Source organism: Gopherus evgoodei, chromosome 17 (genome assembly GCF_007399415.2).
Source record: "Gopherus evgoodei ecotype Sinaloan lineage chromosome 17, rGopEvg1_v1.p, whole genome shotgun sequence".
Lineage (NCBI taxonomy): Eukaryota > Metazoa > Chordata > Testudines > Testudinidae > Gopherus > Gopherus evgoodei.
This window is the reverse complement of record NC_044338.1, coordinates 4,495,238-4,509,423: the sequence shown is the minus strand read 5'-3', so window position 1 is coordinate 4,509,423 and position 14,186 is coordinate 4,495,238. Positions and strand designations below refer to the sequence as shown.

Sequence of the window (14,186 nt, the reverse complement as noted above, 5' to 3'; positions counted from 1 at the left end):
CACCTGTTTAACAGAGCTCAGATCAATTATGTGTTTGTGTACACACACACACACACACACCCCTAAAATAGTTCCAATCAAGACACTTCAGAACCCTACAAAGAAATTACCTGTATTACCAGTTATTATATGAATCCCGTCAGTATCAACTTCATTGTCCTAATTTTCAAAACTGTGCTTGTACAACTTTGCTTCTAATTTGCATGTGTGATTAGCACAGATGAGTATGTCAGGCCTTTTGCATATACAACCACCCAATGTGAAAGGGCCTGACTCTTCACTGCCTTACATCTTGGCCTCTTGTGTTGATATTCACACTGTGTAAAGTGGGTGTACAATGCTACTCTTCCTATCTGGTAGTTTCACACTCACTTTGCATGTGACACGAGGTGTAGGGCAATGGAGAACTGGGGCCTGAATCGGCCACTGGGGTAGCTGTGCACAAGCAGTTCTGGAAGTCAGATCTCAAGTGTTTATTGGTCTTGGCACGGTATCCAACTCCCGCTGAATTACAATGGGAGAGGGTCCTAGCTCCCAGAGACTCTCCTGAAAATCCCAGCAATAGCTCTTCTGTTTATCCCTCCTGCTGTCTCTCAATGCAACGTAATAGTACTTTGGATTTACGTAAGGGAGTCATACCACAGCTACGTACTTCCTTTGAAAGTGCAATGTTGGCATTCACAAGTGTTGGTTTATTAACCAGTTATCGTTACAACACATCTCTTCCCACATGGTATCCCCAGACTATGGCCTAGCATTTGAGAAACTAAAAACTTACTTGGGCAGGTTTCCAGAGAGAATTTTCCAGGCATATTCCCGGAGGTACTTCTGAAATATGGTGGTCAATGCTATCATGGGTTCGCCAGTGCTAAGCTGCGAACACTGCACCATGCACTTCTTATAATAGACAAAGAGGTCAGCACAGCTGGGCAGGACAGCTCCCCCTTCATCCACATTTGGCTTGGGAGGTCCTTGAGCTTTGAAATCGGCAACAAATCTGTCAATCAGCTCGCCAAGATTTCTAATGCAAGGAAAAGAAAGAGATTTTAATACGGTGGTAAAAAAAAAAAAAGATATGCTTAAAACCAGATGTCTTGTCGTATGATACTAATTAAGTGAATTCAAATCTTAGCAGCCTGATGCTTTAGACCTCTTCTGCCCACACCCATTCATCATAAAACTTGTTCAACAACAAAGAACAGGGTGGAAGAATAATGACCTTTTGTATCCAGAATTTTAATGGCAGCTTCAATTGGTCCTCCAGTCACATATAAAATATTGCAAATCCTGCCAGGACCAGGTTCAGCACATTAAATGCAAGTGCATAAAGCCTATGCTCAAGTTTCAGTCCTGGCACCAGCTGAAGTAACGGTCGTATTGCACAGCTCAGCCTCCTCCAAATCAGGCCATGTGGAACATGCCGTTTAAAGGGACAAGCTCAAAATGGTACAGCATTGGTGCCATTTGTTGTTTCATGATTTCCACTGGTTGTGCAGAAAACACATAAATCCTTTAAAGAATCTTTATTAATAGCAACAATTATTATTAACACGTGAAAGTGTGTTTTTTATTCAAGCTCTTTTTAATCACAGACTACTTATTGTATGCAAGCATGGTAGTCTTTGCTGCCTCCTTTGAGTTGTTGAACACCAGAGTTAATCCGCTCTTTGCTAACTGTAATCACTACAGGGGATAGGATGTATATGCCCCTATGAAGTTCACTCATTACCTACCCCACTAGGGAGAAAAGGCTTATCAGCTTGGCAGATGGCTGATGCAAGTGCTACAGAATCAACACGAGTCTTCTGATCAAAGGTGGTTCCCTTTGGTCCCACTTTTCCAGGACCAGCACATCAGTGTTAGCCTACCAGGTTCTGTTCTTAAGAGTACGGATGGGTTTGCTGGTCTGTGTGTGATAGGTTTCATTAGAGCTGGTTGAAAAATAGCACTCCCACCCCACCGCAAACAGAAAATAGCGGGTTTTCAGCAAAATATCAAAAAAATTCTGCTGAAAACTGAAATTTCCATTCAAAATGGCACCATGCTTCTTCATGGGAGTTCTGGTTTGGATCCTTACTCTCCCATTCTTCTTTATGGCCTAGGTTCTGACCAGACTGTGTCTCCCATGGTGCACTCCTCTTGATAAGAAGAGGGAGATACATCATTAAAGTGCCCACAAAGCCTTCTCAATACAAGCACATGTAGCTGCAACTACAGTTGTCTGAAATGGCTGGGAAAGCAATGCTATTGTTCTATGCCTGTTTTAAGACTAAGCTGCACAGGCAAAAGTCAGGTAGCCAAATACCACGGATCACCATGTCAGTAAAGGATCCTCAACTCTGGAATTCACTTCTCCTCCCTTCATACATCAGACACTGACTGAATGAGCTGGTCTTCTGGTCATATTGCAAAGCTGTCCATTCCTTCAGGCTTTTCCAGGTGAGCAAGTTGGAGAGGACGGATGGATTGGGGTGGAGGGCAGAGTCCTGTGCTGAAGGAATTTTAATTGTGGACATTGATCCAATTTGCATTTGGAAGTTATTGTAAACAAGAAGCTCAGTTTTGCTTCTATTGATGTCAATGAAGTTTTCCCATTAACTTCAGTAGCTGCAGGCCCAAATGCAGTACAACTACCTAAAGCATTTAAGTTAGTCCAAATAACTGTTTTGTCACTTTTCTGATGGACTGCACAATCTCTGCTGTGAGCCAGCACGGTCAGCAGAGCACCCTCACTGGTCCCCAGGCCATTTTGGAGGTCTTGTTCAGCGCAGGACTGACAGGAGCGGCATTTTTGCCATTTTTGCCACCCCAAGCGCAAAAAAAAAAAAAAAGAGCGGCCTGGACTGTGCAGCCCCAAGAATGGCCGGAATGCCATCCCTTAGCATGTGCCACCCCAGGCACGTGCTTCCTCCGCTGGTGACTGGAGCCGGCCCCGGGGACTGATGTGCTTTTGGGCCTTGATGAGCCAGGAGACGGTGACAATTCTTTGCAGCAGCTGTTGCTTGGGAGTTGGCAAACTCATGGCAGCTGGACTGTGAACAAATAGGCACTTTTCTGCCAACGCACCACGGGAGCAACATATTGGCCTCACAGGAGCGTGAAGCACCAGATAGGGAAAAGTTGTTCCCTACCATTAGGAGCTGAAGCATGAACAAGGCAAGAGAGAGAGACAGAAAAGGAATCTCTCCTATCCAGGTTTTGGAGATGAGACTGCTCCCCACAGGACATCTTTATTTCCATATGCAAATGAGAAGCCTCTCCAAACAATGGCAAACTAGTTAGGAGCAAATTTTCCAAAACAGGATAAGAGAGAGAAACTACAATGAAATCACTCAAGTGCAGAATTTTACTCTGTTTCTATTGGACTCAAACCCTTCTATTTGCACGCTCCCCCTTTTCATGATTCGCTCTCTTGCCTGGTCTTCAGAACATCAGTACCTTTTTCTAGATCTATGACAGTATGCAATTAACACAAGTTCCTAGTTAGTGCTATCACGACACAGCTGTCAGCTAAGCAAAGACAGAATTAATAGCCAGTGTTTTGTTCTTCATTAGACGAATGGGAGGATGCACAATCTTCATGAAGAAGAGCTGGATATCAAGCAATGAAGCAATAATCAATAAAGAACACACTGTGTTTAACAAGCCAATTTGTTCAATCTAGATAACATGCATCACCTCGGTAGTAGGAGAAAACAACATTAAGTAGTCCAGGTCAATTGTAGGGTATAACACACTATCGGATTCCTCCGGAACTCCTTGCGCAAGTGACCCCACATTCAGAACACTAACCCTCTGCTGGACTACAATAAGGCACAGTGATTTTCAAGACAATGTGAGTGTGTGGGGATTTAGAAATATTGGTTGATAACAGTTAGCAGGTCTCAACTTTAACAGAGCTACTGCTCTGCTATAATATAGCTTTGTTTATTTCCAACATTACATTTATTCATATCGCTCAAAGAAGTTGTGCATAGAAGTCAGACGCTTATATCCCAGAGACACCGAAGTGCAATCCGATGCCTGATATTCAAATTGTAATCAATCTTGGCGGGGGGGGGGGGGGGAACCACTAGTCTTTAAAGGCTTTCTTCCAGGTATCTCCTGCAAAACTGCTACAGATGTTGGCACCATGTTTCTTCACACTGGTATGGAAACAATTTTCCAGCAGAAAAGGAACCAGCTACGTTCTGCCACGAACTAAGGGAGCACTAAACAACACTTCTATTCCACCATCCTTTCTATTTGCTGCCCAAATACCCCATTAATTGTCTGAGACACATCCCCTATGCAGATATCAATCAAACAGATCCCTCAAAAGTTCAATCTCAGGAGAAAAGATAGTACAGAAAAGCAAACTTTTTTTTTTTTTGGCTAATGTGGCAGTTTTTCTTTGAACTCCCTGCTGTCTGCAGCTATAAAGCTAATGTAAAACATCTTGGGGACCGCAGAAGAAAATAGGAGGAAAAAATTGTTGTGAGAGCAGGAGCAGGGTGGGGTAGGATTACCGAAAACAGGGACTGAATCGGCCAAAGGGGGCAGGGAGAGGAGCGGAATGTTCATACACTTTGGTGTTTAGCTTGCGGACAGGGAGGAAAAAAATACATTTCCCTTTGTTCTGCTGTGCGAGTGGAATCCAGCCCCAGAAGGGAAGATTATTGCACTTGTTTTTTAAAGCATAAAAGGTTTATGGGACATGGAAAAAACTGACCCAGGATTGCTACCTGGCATTTCAATGCAACTGGGACACAGCAGGGTTCCGATCCATGACTGGCGCTCCTAGGGCTATGATAATATGAATATTAATTAATAATTATATCACCACCAGGAGCCTCTATCTAGTTTAACGTGGAGTTCTAGCCCACAAAAGCTTATGCCCAAATAAATTTGTTAGTCTCTAAGGTGCCACAAGGACTCCTTGGGTTTTTTTTAATCCATTCATGTCTCTCTCTTCTGGTAGCCCTCAGGGAGCTGGCTGGTCACATGATGGTGAGTCCTCCTCCGCTCCCCCAGCCCTTAAGTTATATTAAAAGAAGTTAAACTATTTTAAATACTTTCCCATTATCACTTTTCCCTGTAATCAGTCACTGCAGTTGTCACAGGGACATTATTTGGTCACCAGTGGGAGGGGAGGTGCACAGGAGACTGCCTATGAAGATGTGGTCAAGCCTACGGAAAAGTTTGAGAGCCCCTACGCTAGAACATCTTCCATTCAAAGGATCTCTAAATATTCTGCAGCAAGTCAGAAATGATGATGGATGCTTTACTACTGTACGGTGACACAGATACTAAGCAAAGCGATGGGCTGGGAGTGACAGAAAACACATTTGATAATAGCTAGCACATTCATAGGATGCTTCATGGGAAGATCTTTATACAAATCATCAAATCTCAGAACACCCCTGTAAGGTAGATATTACATCCATTTTACAGAGGGGTAAACCCATGCACAGCAAGGATAAGTGAGTTGCAAAACACTAATAAGCAAAACTACAGGTGTAGGACATGAGATGAAAGATAAGCATTTATCATGGAGGTGCAGTTGACTATGCTCTGAGTCTTCATTGCTCATATTGCGTGAGAAAAGTCTGCTTCCCAAGAAACCAACATGGATCACTGCTCCAAGCCTATGGGACTAGAGATAACACCATGATCCAATCACCTCAGGGATGTTCAAACTTTGCCCAATTCAAGGTCACACTAGTAACTTACCAGAAGCCTAAATTCTGTTTCTGATTCGAATACAAATATCCAGTGGTAGCCACTCTCCTTTTTAAATGAAGAAGCAAGGGGTGCGGAAATTAATGGAATCTGCAATGTGGTTTGGCAGCCCAGACTGTCAAAATGGTGCATGCTGGAACTTGTAGTTTCTGAGAGTCACATCTCTCAGCAAGGAAGCAACAGATTGCGTTACAGGACTTGGTGGGCCCTATTTTGGCCACCTTTCATTGTGAATTTTCTAGCGTGGTGTGTCCCCCAAACACAAAAATCCCTCTGCAGTTTCTTTTTTGGGGAGGCCCATCTCTGTACATCACATCCTTTCTAAGAGATGGAGTGGCAGCACACTACTGTTGCTGACTAAAGCAAGCAAAGCAGAATTTGAGACAACTCTTGTCAGAATACATAAGAAAAAAAAAGGTGCATGCTTGTTACTCACTTGTCTTGGGACTCAATATATACATAGAGGTGAGGTTCAAAGCACTTGGAAACGATGCCATGAAATGGGTTGTCTGGGGCCTTCGGCTTCTTGGGCTGCAACGAAACCATTTAGAGCAATGATTGCAAACCTGCCATCAAACTTCTACAGAAAACAGCAATGAAATAGCACAGCAGGACTTATGTTCTTTAGAACTTTATTATAACCCAGAACTCTATTGCTTGATAACCAACAATGTATAGAGGGTCACTGTTTGCCCCAATCTAGCAATATTCTTATGTGTTTAGTTGCCTGGTTTATTTGCTTTGAAAGATGAAGTATTGCTAATAACATACACAACCTGGCTCGGACCCTTCACATCATAAGATGTCCACAGAATCATAGATTGTAGGGCTGGAAGAGACCTCAAGATGTCACCAAATCCAGCCCTCTGTACTGAGGCAGGACCAAATAAACCGAGACTGTCCCTGAGGGACGTTTGTCCACCTGTTCTTAAAAACCTCCAATGACAGGGATTCCATAACCTCCCTTGGAAGTCTATTCCAGAGTTTAACTTATAGTTAGTAAGCCTCTCCAAATATCCAACCTAAATCTCCCTTGCTGCAGATTAAGCCCATTACTACCTGTTCTACCTTCAGTGTACTTACAGAACAATTGATCACCACCATCTTTATAGCAGCCCATAACATATCTGAAGACTTATCACATCCCCCCCATTCTTCTTTCCTCAAGACTAAACTTGCCCAGTTTTTCTAACCTTTCCTTATCAGTCAGGTTCTCTTAACCTTTTATCATTTTTGCTGCTCTCCTTTGGACTCTTGCCAATTTGTCCACATCTTTCCTAAAGTGTAGCGGTGCCCAGAACTGGACACAGTACTCCAGCAGAGGCCTTACCAGAGCCGAGTAGAGCAGGACAATTACCTTTCGCATCTCACATACAACACTCCTGTTAATACACCCTAGAATCGTAGGGTGCATCACAATGTTGACTTGTATTCAATTTATGATCCACTATAATCTCCTGATCCTTTCTAGCAGTACTACAACCTAGCCAGTTATTCCCCATTTTGTAGTTGTGCATTTGATTTTTCCTTCCTAAGCGAAGTAAGCAACATTAAGTACATGCACAATTTGGGGTCATCTCTCTTATTCTTATTTTATTACATAAAATATTTTTAAAGTGCCGAGCCTTTCTCACAACCATGGCACCTCCTCCTTTCTGTGAATCTACATTTCCAAAGCCCAGCTCATTCATTGATTCAGCAAAGAGTGTAAGCATGTCTCACTGGGGCTGTTCGTGTTTTTAAAGTTCCGCATATGCTTAAGGGCAATGCTGAATTGGGGCTTTAAAGGCTCCAAATATTTGTACTATATCTAGAATTTTAAAATGTTGATAATGACACTTTCTTCTGTTGTCTCCATTTCTTAGCAACCAGACAATTTCAAAGCCTGCAAAGAAAGCATTGGTGATTCAGTGGTAGAATTCTCACCTCCCTTGCCAGAGACTGGGGTCCAATGCCCAGCCAATGAAGAGCTGAGTTTTCCGCTTTGAAAAAGCCTTTTCACCCTAAGAAAAGGAACTAGAGAGCTCTTTCCCATGTGCTTTCCTGAACAACAGACAAGGAGGCTCTGGGTCACCTGTGGAATGTGCACAGAGACCGGAAACGCCAGCATTTCAGAGAAATAATTAAGACAAGCGCACACAAAAATGAGTAATAACGTGTGGCTGCAAAGCCTACGTGAACCAATGATTTATGGGGGCCAGAACACTCCATGAACCTGGTTTCATTAACCTTTTCATGAACAACAACATTGGGGAATGCGAGCTTTTACGACTCTGGGAGAGAGCAACTGCCCAGCATCCCCTGACCCTGTGCTTTGCCAGCACCTCTGCATTCCAGCTGGGTGTGTACATTCCTCAGCTTCAGGAAGAAAGCAATAGGTGGCATTTCTAAAAAGCACTGTTCTCAGAGGTCTTAGCAGCTCTGACAGGACCACCTTGTGCAGCAGGGAATCAGGGATTTACCAGGCTAGTGATGTTTACCGTTCCTGTGGCTGGAAGAGCTGGATTAAAGCAGAGGTTGTGTGTGTGTTTGTGTGTCTCTCTCTCTGTCTTTGCATCATCCTGCATGGCTGAGAGAGACAGAATACTAAATCTTCTAACAGTAGCAGTGAAGCAGTATTTCAGAGTGCATGAATGCTGTCCAAGAGCTGCAGATGTTTAAGCTATTTCCTCCTGGAGTTTGATGGAATAATAAAAGGTTACTGTTGTCACAGTAAGGAGGTCTGCAGCTGGCCCAGTTTCCTTTTATTACTATCCAAAGTAAACAGATTAAATCTAACTGCTAGGATCACCAGAAGGGTTTCTTTTTAAGGTGGATTTCTTTCCCCTCACTCTTCTGCTCCCTCTAGTAGCCTCTTCCACTTACACATGTCCTCAGTCACCAGCACAAATATCTTAGAGGTTTTCTGCCTACCAGCCCCCTCCACCTTCACCCTATCATTTTTCTGCTCCTCTCCTGCCAGCAGAGGCGAGAGAAATATATAACGTGCAAGCGTTAGCCACCAAGTGCTGCCTAAGAGCAAACCTCCTTCCCAGGTGTGCCGCAGCTGGGCAGGGCTTTGCTGAGTGCACTCACAGCTCCAGCCAATCACGGTGCCATTTTCAAGGGTAGTAATCTGGGGAATGCCAAAAGTGGGGCTCCCTCCCCGACAAGCAGCACTACACGGAATAGCAGGACAGGCTGGCACAGACTTGATGCCAGGAAGGAAACAACTTCCTTGCACGCTGGGAACTAGACAATTCCCTGCTCAGAAATACCTGAATTGCCTTCTGACAAGTTAGTACATTCAGCTGTTCATTAAAAACAGGGGATGGTTCTACAGTTCATTTAGTCCTTCATCTGCCTTCTGGTGCCCCTGAGAATCCCCTCAGTTTTTCCTACACTCTACTCCCTCCCCAACACCTTTCTTCGTGGCTGGCTTTCTCCTAGCCAGCATAGGGTAGACAGGAACGAGTCAATGCTCACACCTCCCATTGGTAAAAAGGGCCATTCCCAAAGGACACACCTCCCCTAGCCCACAACATCCTGCCTCCATATCATTTCCTGCCTCTACAAGCTCAGGAGGATGGGGCTCAAACCAGATTCCTGATCGCCAAGGCCATCAAGGTAATATCCCACTGGGAGAAATGAATCCTTGTTTTAAAACATATCTACTTCAGGACTTTCTTTATCATGATTATTAAATTATTTGCATTTCAGTGATCTGCAGTCATGGAGCAGGACCAGAACAAGCACAGAACAAAAAGACGGTCCCTGCCCCAAGCCGCTCACAATTAACGCTCTGCAATCTTCAACTGTACAGAGCAAAATAAAGTGGCTTGCTGGCCTTGAGATCTGTGCTTATTAAAAACAAACAATACCACTTCCAGCACATTCATTTACTGTTTGTATAGTGCGCTGAAGATGCAAAGTGTTACATAAATGCTTCGCTTTCCCATCCCTGGGGAGGGAATGGAGAAAAAACAAACAAGATAAAAATCCCTCCACTCATTTTTTGGAGTGAAAGTGAAAAGTTATCCATAATGAGCTTCACGTATTTATTCTCATTCACTGGTTCTAGATTTAATGTGCTCAGCTGACAAAGCAAAATATCATTTCTCAAAATGGCCAGCACAGCAAATATCATCTAGGATCTGAAAACCCAAATGTATTCTGGTGTCTTGTCAGCGAAGGTCCTGCAGTTACGCTTCAGCTGCTGACCTTGTTGGTGACATGCAAAGTAGACTAGAACCAGTGCATTCTCCCTACCTTGCAGGAGTAAAACCGGTTTGTTTCAATAAAGTGAGCACCTATGACCTGAAGTCACATGGGGAGGTTGTCAAGTGAGGGACCATTACTGCGAAGTATCTGTTGGACCAAGATCATGCTAAGCATGTGGCAATGACAAAGAACTTCTCAAACAAATTTGGAAAAAAAAGCTTAGTGACTTGCAGAAAGTCTCAGAAACTTGGACTCTCTTGTCTGCAGATAAGGAACTTGGAAGACTTACTCTGTCTATATCACCTTTCTCTATCACAGTTTCGTCTGTCTCTGTCCCAGTTTCATCTTCCAGAAATGGGTTGGTGGAGGGAGGTGGCAGCTCTGTCTTTTTCTGTTAAAAAAAGAAAGTCAGTAAAGGGAGAGAGTTTCCTTTTGGGATATCAAGCACACTGCTGCATTCTCGTTTTGCCTTCCTAAACCCTTTCTGCGTCTCCCCTCACTGCCCGATTGTTTTATGGGAATAAACCTACAGATCACCGATGACCACAGAACATCAAAAGCAAGTATCAGCCAAGGGTCTGCTTCGTAAAAATGCAAAGGTGAACTCAAGGCTCAATAAAAGTGAAAGACTGACAGTGAAGACTACTGCCAAGTGTCACGTGCAGTGCACCTCAATCCTGACCTCCTGCGAGAAGTAAAGTCTAATCGTCCGTCCTCCTCCTCTGCTCTATCAATGCATCTCACTCCTGACATGCAGCATGCCCTTCTGTTCCAGTGCTGGGCTCAACTGCAACAACTCTGCCAATACACCTCAGGATGGGAAATTCTGGCTAATGATACCACAACAAATTCCTACTCTCCCAAAATTAGCCCTGGGATCTTTAATAGCCAACAAGCTGGGTGATCAGCGGGTCACAGTTCAGGGCTCCAAACTCTGCTCGCTGCTCCATCCAGCATTAGAAGCAGAGCCCAGAACTGGTGCTAAACACTCAAGAGGGAAGAAGCAGAGTTTGAACTAGTGCCAGCACTGGTCTTTGCTGGCTGATGAGCGAATGGTGCTGTGGAGGCATTAAGAGGCTAGACAGGGCGAAGAGCCTGCTAGGGGAAGGGGAGCAAAGTGGCTCCCATTGGAGAGCAGCACTGTAAAGCACTTCTTGGTCAGGCCTAGGTGGAAATATAGAGATGGGGGAGAACATCCCCCATGTGAGACTCCAAATCACAAGGTTTCCAAACTGGCCTAGCCAGCCAAGACAGACTCTGCTGTGGGGAAAATCACAGGTGATATGTGAGTGTGATAAGGTAGCCAGCCCCAGTGCATGAAGGGTTAACCCAGAGATCTGCCTGCCACATAAGTAATGGGGGTGTCGGAGAAAAACAGAGTTCTCATTTTAAGGTTGGGTGCAGCAAGTCAGACACACTTTATTCTCTAGCAATTGCATGGAGGGAGAGAGTGCACTAGGACACAGGGTTTCCCCCACTTAGGCAGGTCTCTCCCTAGGTAAACAATTAGAGCCAACATTTATACCTTTTTTACGGACAATAATGAGCAACAGCTGCATATTGTTTATACGTATTCCTTCTTGACATCTTATTTCTCTCAACAATTTCTGCTATAGTCTGCATTTCATTTTTATAACCTCTCTCACAGTTCTTTTCCACTCGCTCGCACAAATCTCGCGTTATTAGGGTTAAGGTTGGCCTGTTTTTCGGTCTGTCTCTTAACCAAACCGCACACAAATCCTCTTTTCCCTTTCACACTTCCACAGGGGTGGGCACAGAAAGGTAGAGAGCAAGTGGCTATGCCATGGCTGGCTCAAGTATCCTTTGCCCCCACAACAGCTAAGAAGCTAGAGAGAGCTTCAGCAATTGGGCGGCATTGTTCTGTTCTTGGTCTGCTTGGTTTTATTTGGAATCTTTTGTTTACGACTCAGGGCACAAAAGCTCCAAGGAAAGGGACTGCCAGCTGAGGGTTCTGCCCACTGGTCTCCAGCAGGCTTGGTAGAAAGTGAGGTGGGGCCTCACCATCTGCGCACCCCTCACACAGGAAACCTCTGCAAACTCCTTGTAATGCACACAAACACTACAGAGCATGCAAAGCCAGAATGGGGCTTTATTGGTTACACTCCTACCATTCAAAAGGGGCCCACATACTCCATTGGCCAAGTCTTGCCCAAACTGCATTGGGAAGACTTGGTTCTAACCTCTTTAAACAGGGGCTTTATGACAGAATTGCTGACACAACAGTTAACCACAGACATGAGAAGAGTGCTATTGCAGCAAATCCTGCATTACGGCTCCCCTCTGCCACGCGTCTCCACTGTGTATTGTCCATATACTCGTACATAATTACATGCTTTGTTTTATGTTTAAAAAGAGTTCAGATGACAGCAATCCAGGGCTACATGGTCCCTAAATAGAATCAGAAGTGGGAGAAAGGCTGCCAGGAAAAGAAATTAATTTTCCTTATTTCAAACCCTCTTCTCTCCTCTTTAGTTGTTCTTCAATTATAATTGCTTCCGTGCATCCCGTTTCTGAAGGGATAATGAGAGCAACCCAATGCAGTCAGATAATTAACAGCACATTGGATGATAAATATTCTGGGAAAATGAAAATCAAATTGTTAAGAACTCTCCAATCAATCAGTGTTAAAGAACTCCTTTAACTGGCACCATCCACTGCATTACAACAAAGAGCAATGGTTCAATCCATCATCCATTACACCTACACAGCTCCCTCAAAGACAAGAGTCCAGACAGGCCTCTGCAGATGAACAGTGCAAAGCAGCGATCCTCAAATCTACGGTCTTTGAGCCACATCTGGAATTTGTGCTGTCTAGGCAGCATTTGATTAGCACTCCACTTGCTCAGCTTAGATTTCAGGCAGAAAAAGCAGAGTGACAATCCCAGGAGCACTCCCTAAGCTACTGGACATGCTGGTAACAGACAGAGCTTGGAACATTGAAAGGAGACAAGGCAGCATACAAGCTGCCAGGGTCCTTTCCCCAAGCCGCTTTCCTCAGCAAATAAGAGTAAACCCCACAGCTAAGGCGGGATGGGACCTTTCCCAGGCAGTAATTGGAAAGGAGCACTGAGAAGAGGGGGAAATGTTCAGTTAGGATGTTGCATCAGTGCGCAAGAAACTCATGTCATGATGAATACACTGCGGCATAACTATGTGGTGGTTCTTCATAACAAAGGGGCTTCAGCTGTAATTTAATTAAAGAGGCATAGGAGAGTTGAAGTAGGATAACCATTCACCTCAAGAGGTAGGGGAGGAAGAGGGTCCTCTGTGCCCCAGGATCCCACCACCACCACAAACTCTCTGCTCTCCAATCTAGGCTAAGCTCTATGGAGCAGAGGAGAGCTTTCAAAAGATATCTTTTACAGCACCTCACTGCCCCAGTTACAGCGGAGGATGGGAGTTTCTTCCCGTAACAGCTGGGGCTGTAGGGCTGTTCTTTAGAAGTTTCCTTACCACGGTTCCGTCAGCCAGAGTGCACCCCGAGAAGCGTTTAGCCATCAGCCCTTCGAAGTTGGTCGTTCTCTGAATGGCAAACAAAAGCAATTTCACCTCAATCTCTTTAGCTCTTGTGCGCATGATCTTAGCAAGCTCTGTCCTGAAAGGGAGAGGGAGGGAAATGAAGGATGTGATTTCCTGCTTGAAGAGAACTATCAATTACTTCTGCACATACTAAAAAAAAAAATTTGAAGCTTATGGTCGTAACTCAGTCCAGTTTCTATAGCGGGCCAGCTCTCATCACTAAACTCCCATACAGATTAGGTTTCAGAATTCATACTCGCAGTTGTTGTGAGGTTTGTGCGTAACAGGACATCAGCCCCTACATCCAATGTACTGTTCTTTGCTAGAAAACCCTACAGCAACATAGCTTTGACAAGACCAGTGCTTATAATTGGGGTCAGAGAGCAGCAGCAGAGACAAGTGCTTTGGGGACCTTGGCTGGGGCATACTTTTCGGTCTCCTGGGGGAACTGGCTTTCAACGAGCTAGCTCTGCGAGATGGCAGTCCCAGGCTTCCCACCCACGGTACTTATCTACAGCTCTGCTGCAGGGAAATTGTTTTTCCTTTTTTATCAATATCTGTGTATTAAATGTATTTCTGTGTATTAAATGATTCTCTTTCAGGATTATCACCTAAACAGCATTTTTTTTCCTTTGTAGAATGGTTACTGCCTGTGACTTACAAAGACATTTAGCAGCAGCATTTTAAAATCTTACCGATCTGCCATCAAGTCAGCGAAAAACACC

The 14,186-nt window shown here is 44.3% G+C and overlaps 1 protein-coding gene across 3 annotated transcripts in view; it reads right to left on the bottom strand.

The window, feature by feature from the left end:
* Window positions 1-14,186, bottom strand: part of VPS53 (VPS53 subunit of GARP complex) — a 91,391-nt gene that overhangs the window by 41,897 nt on the left and 35,308 nt on the right. For all 3 annotated transcript variants that reach the window (XR_003996878.1, XR_003996879.1, XM_030536220.1), the window contains exons 11-14: window positions 13,396-13,537; window positions 10,211-10,312; window positions 6,158-6,252; window positions 779-1,021 (exon numbers count right to left, since the gene is read on the bottom strand). Coding sequence is in view for 1 of the 3 variants with exons in the window: in XM_030536220.1 (XP_030392080.1) it covers window positions 779-1,021; window positions 6,158-6,252; window positions 10,211-10,312; window positions 13,396-13,537 (582 nt within the window). In the remaining 2 variants the exon portion in view is untranslated. The remainder of the gene's footprint in view (window positions 1-778; window positions 1,022-6,157; window positions 6,253-10,210; window positions 10,313-13,395; window positions 13,538-14,186) is intronic.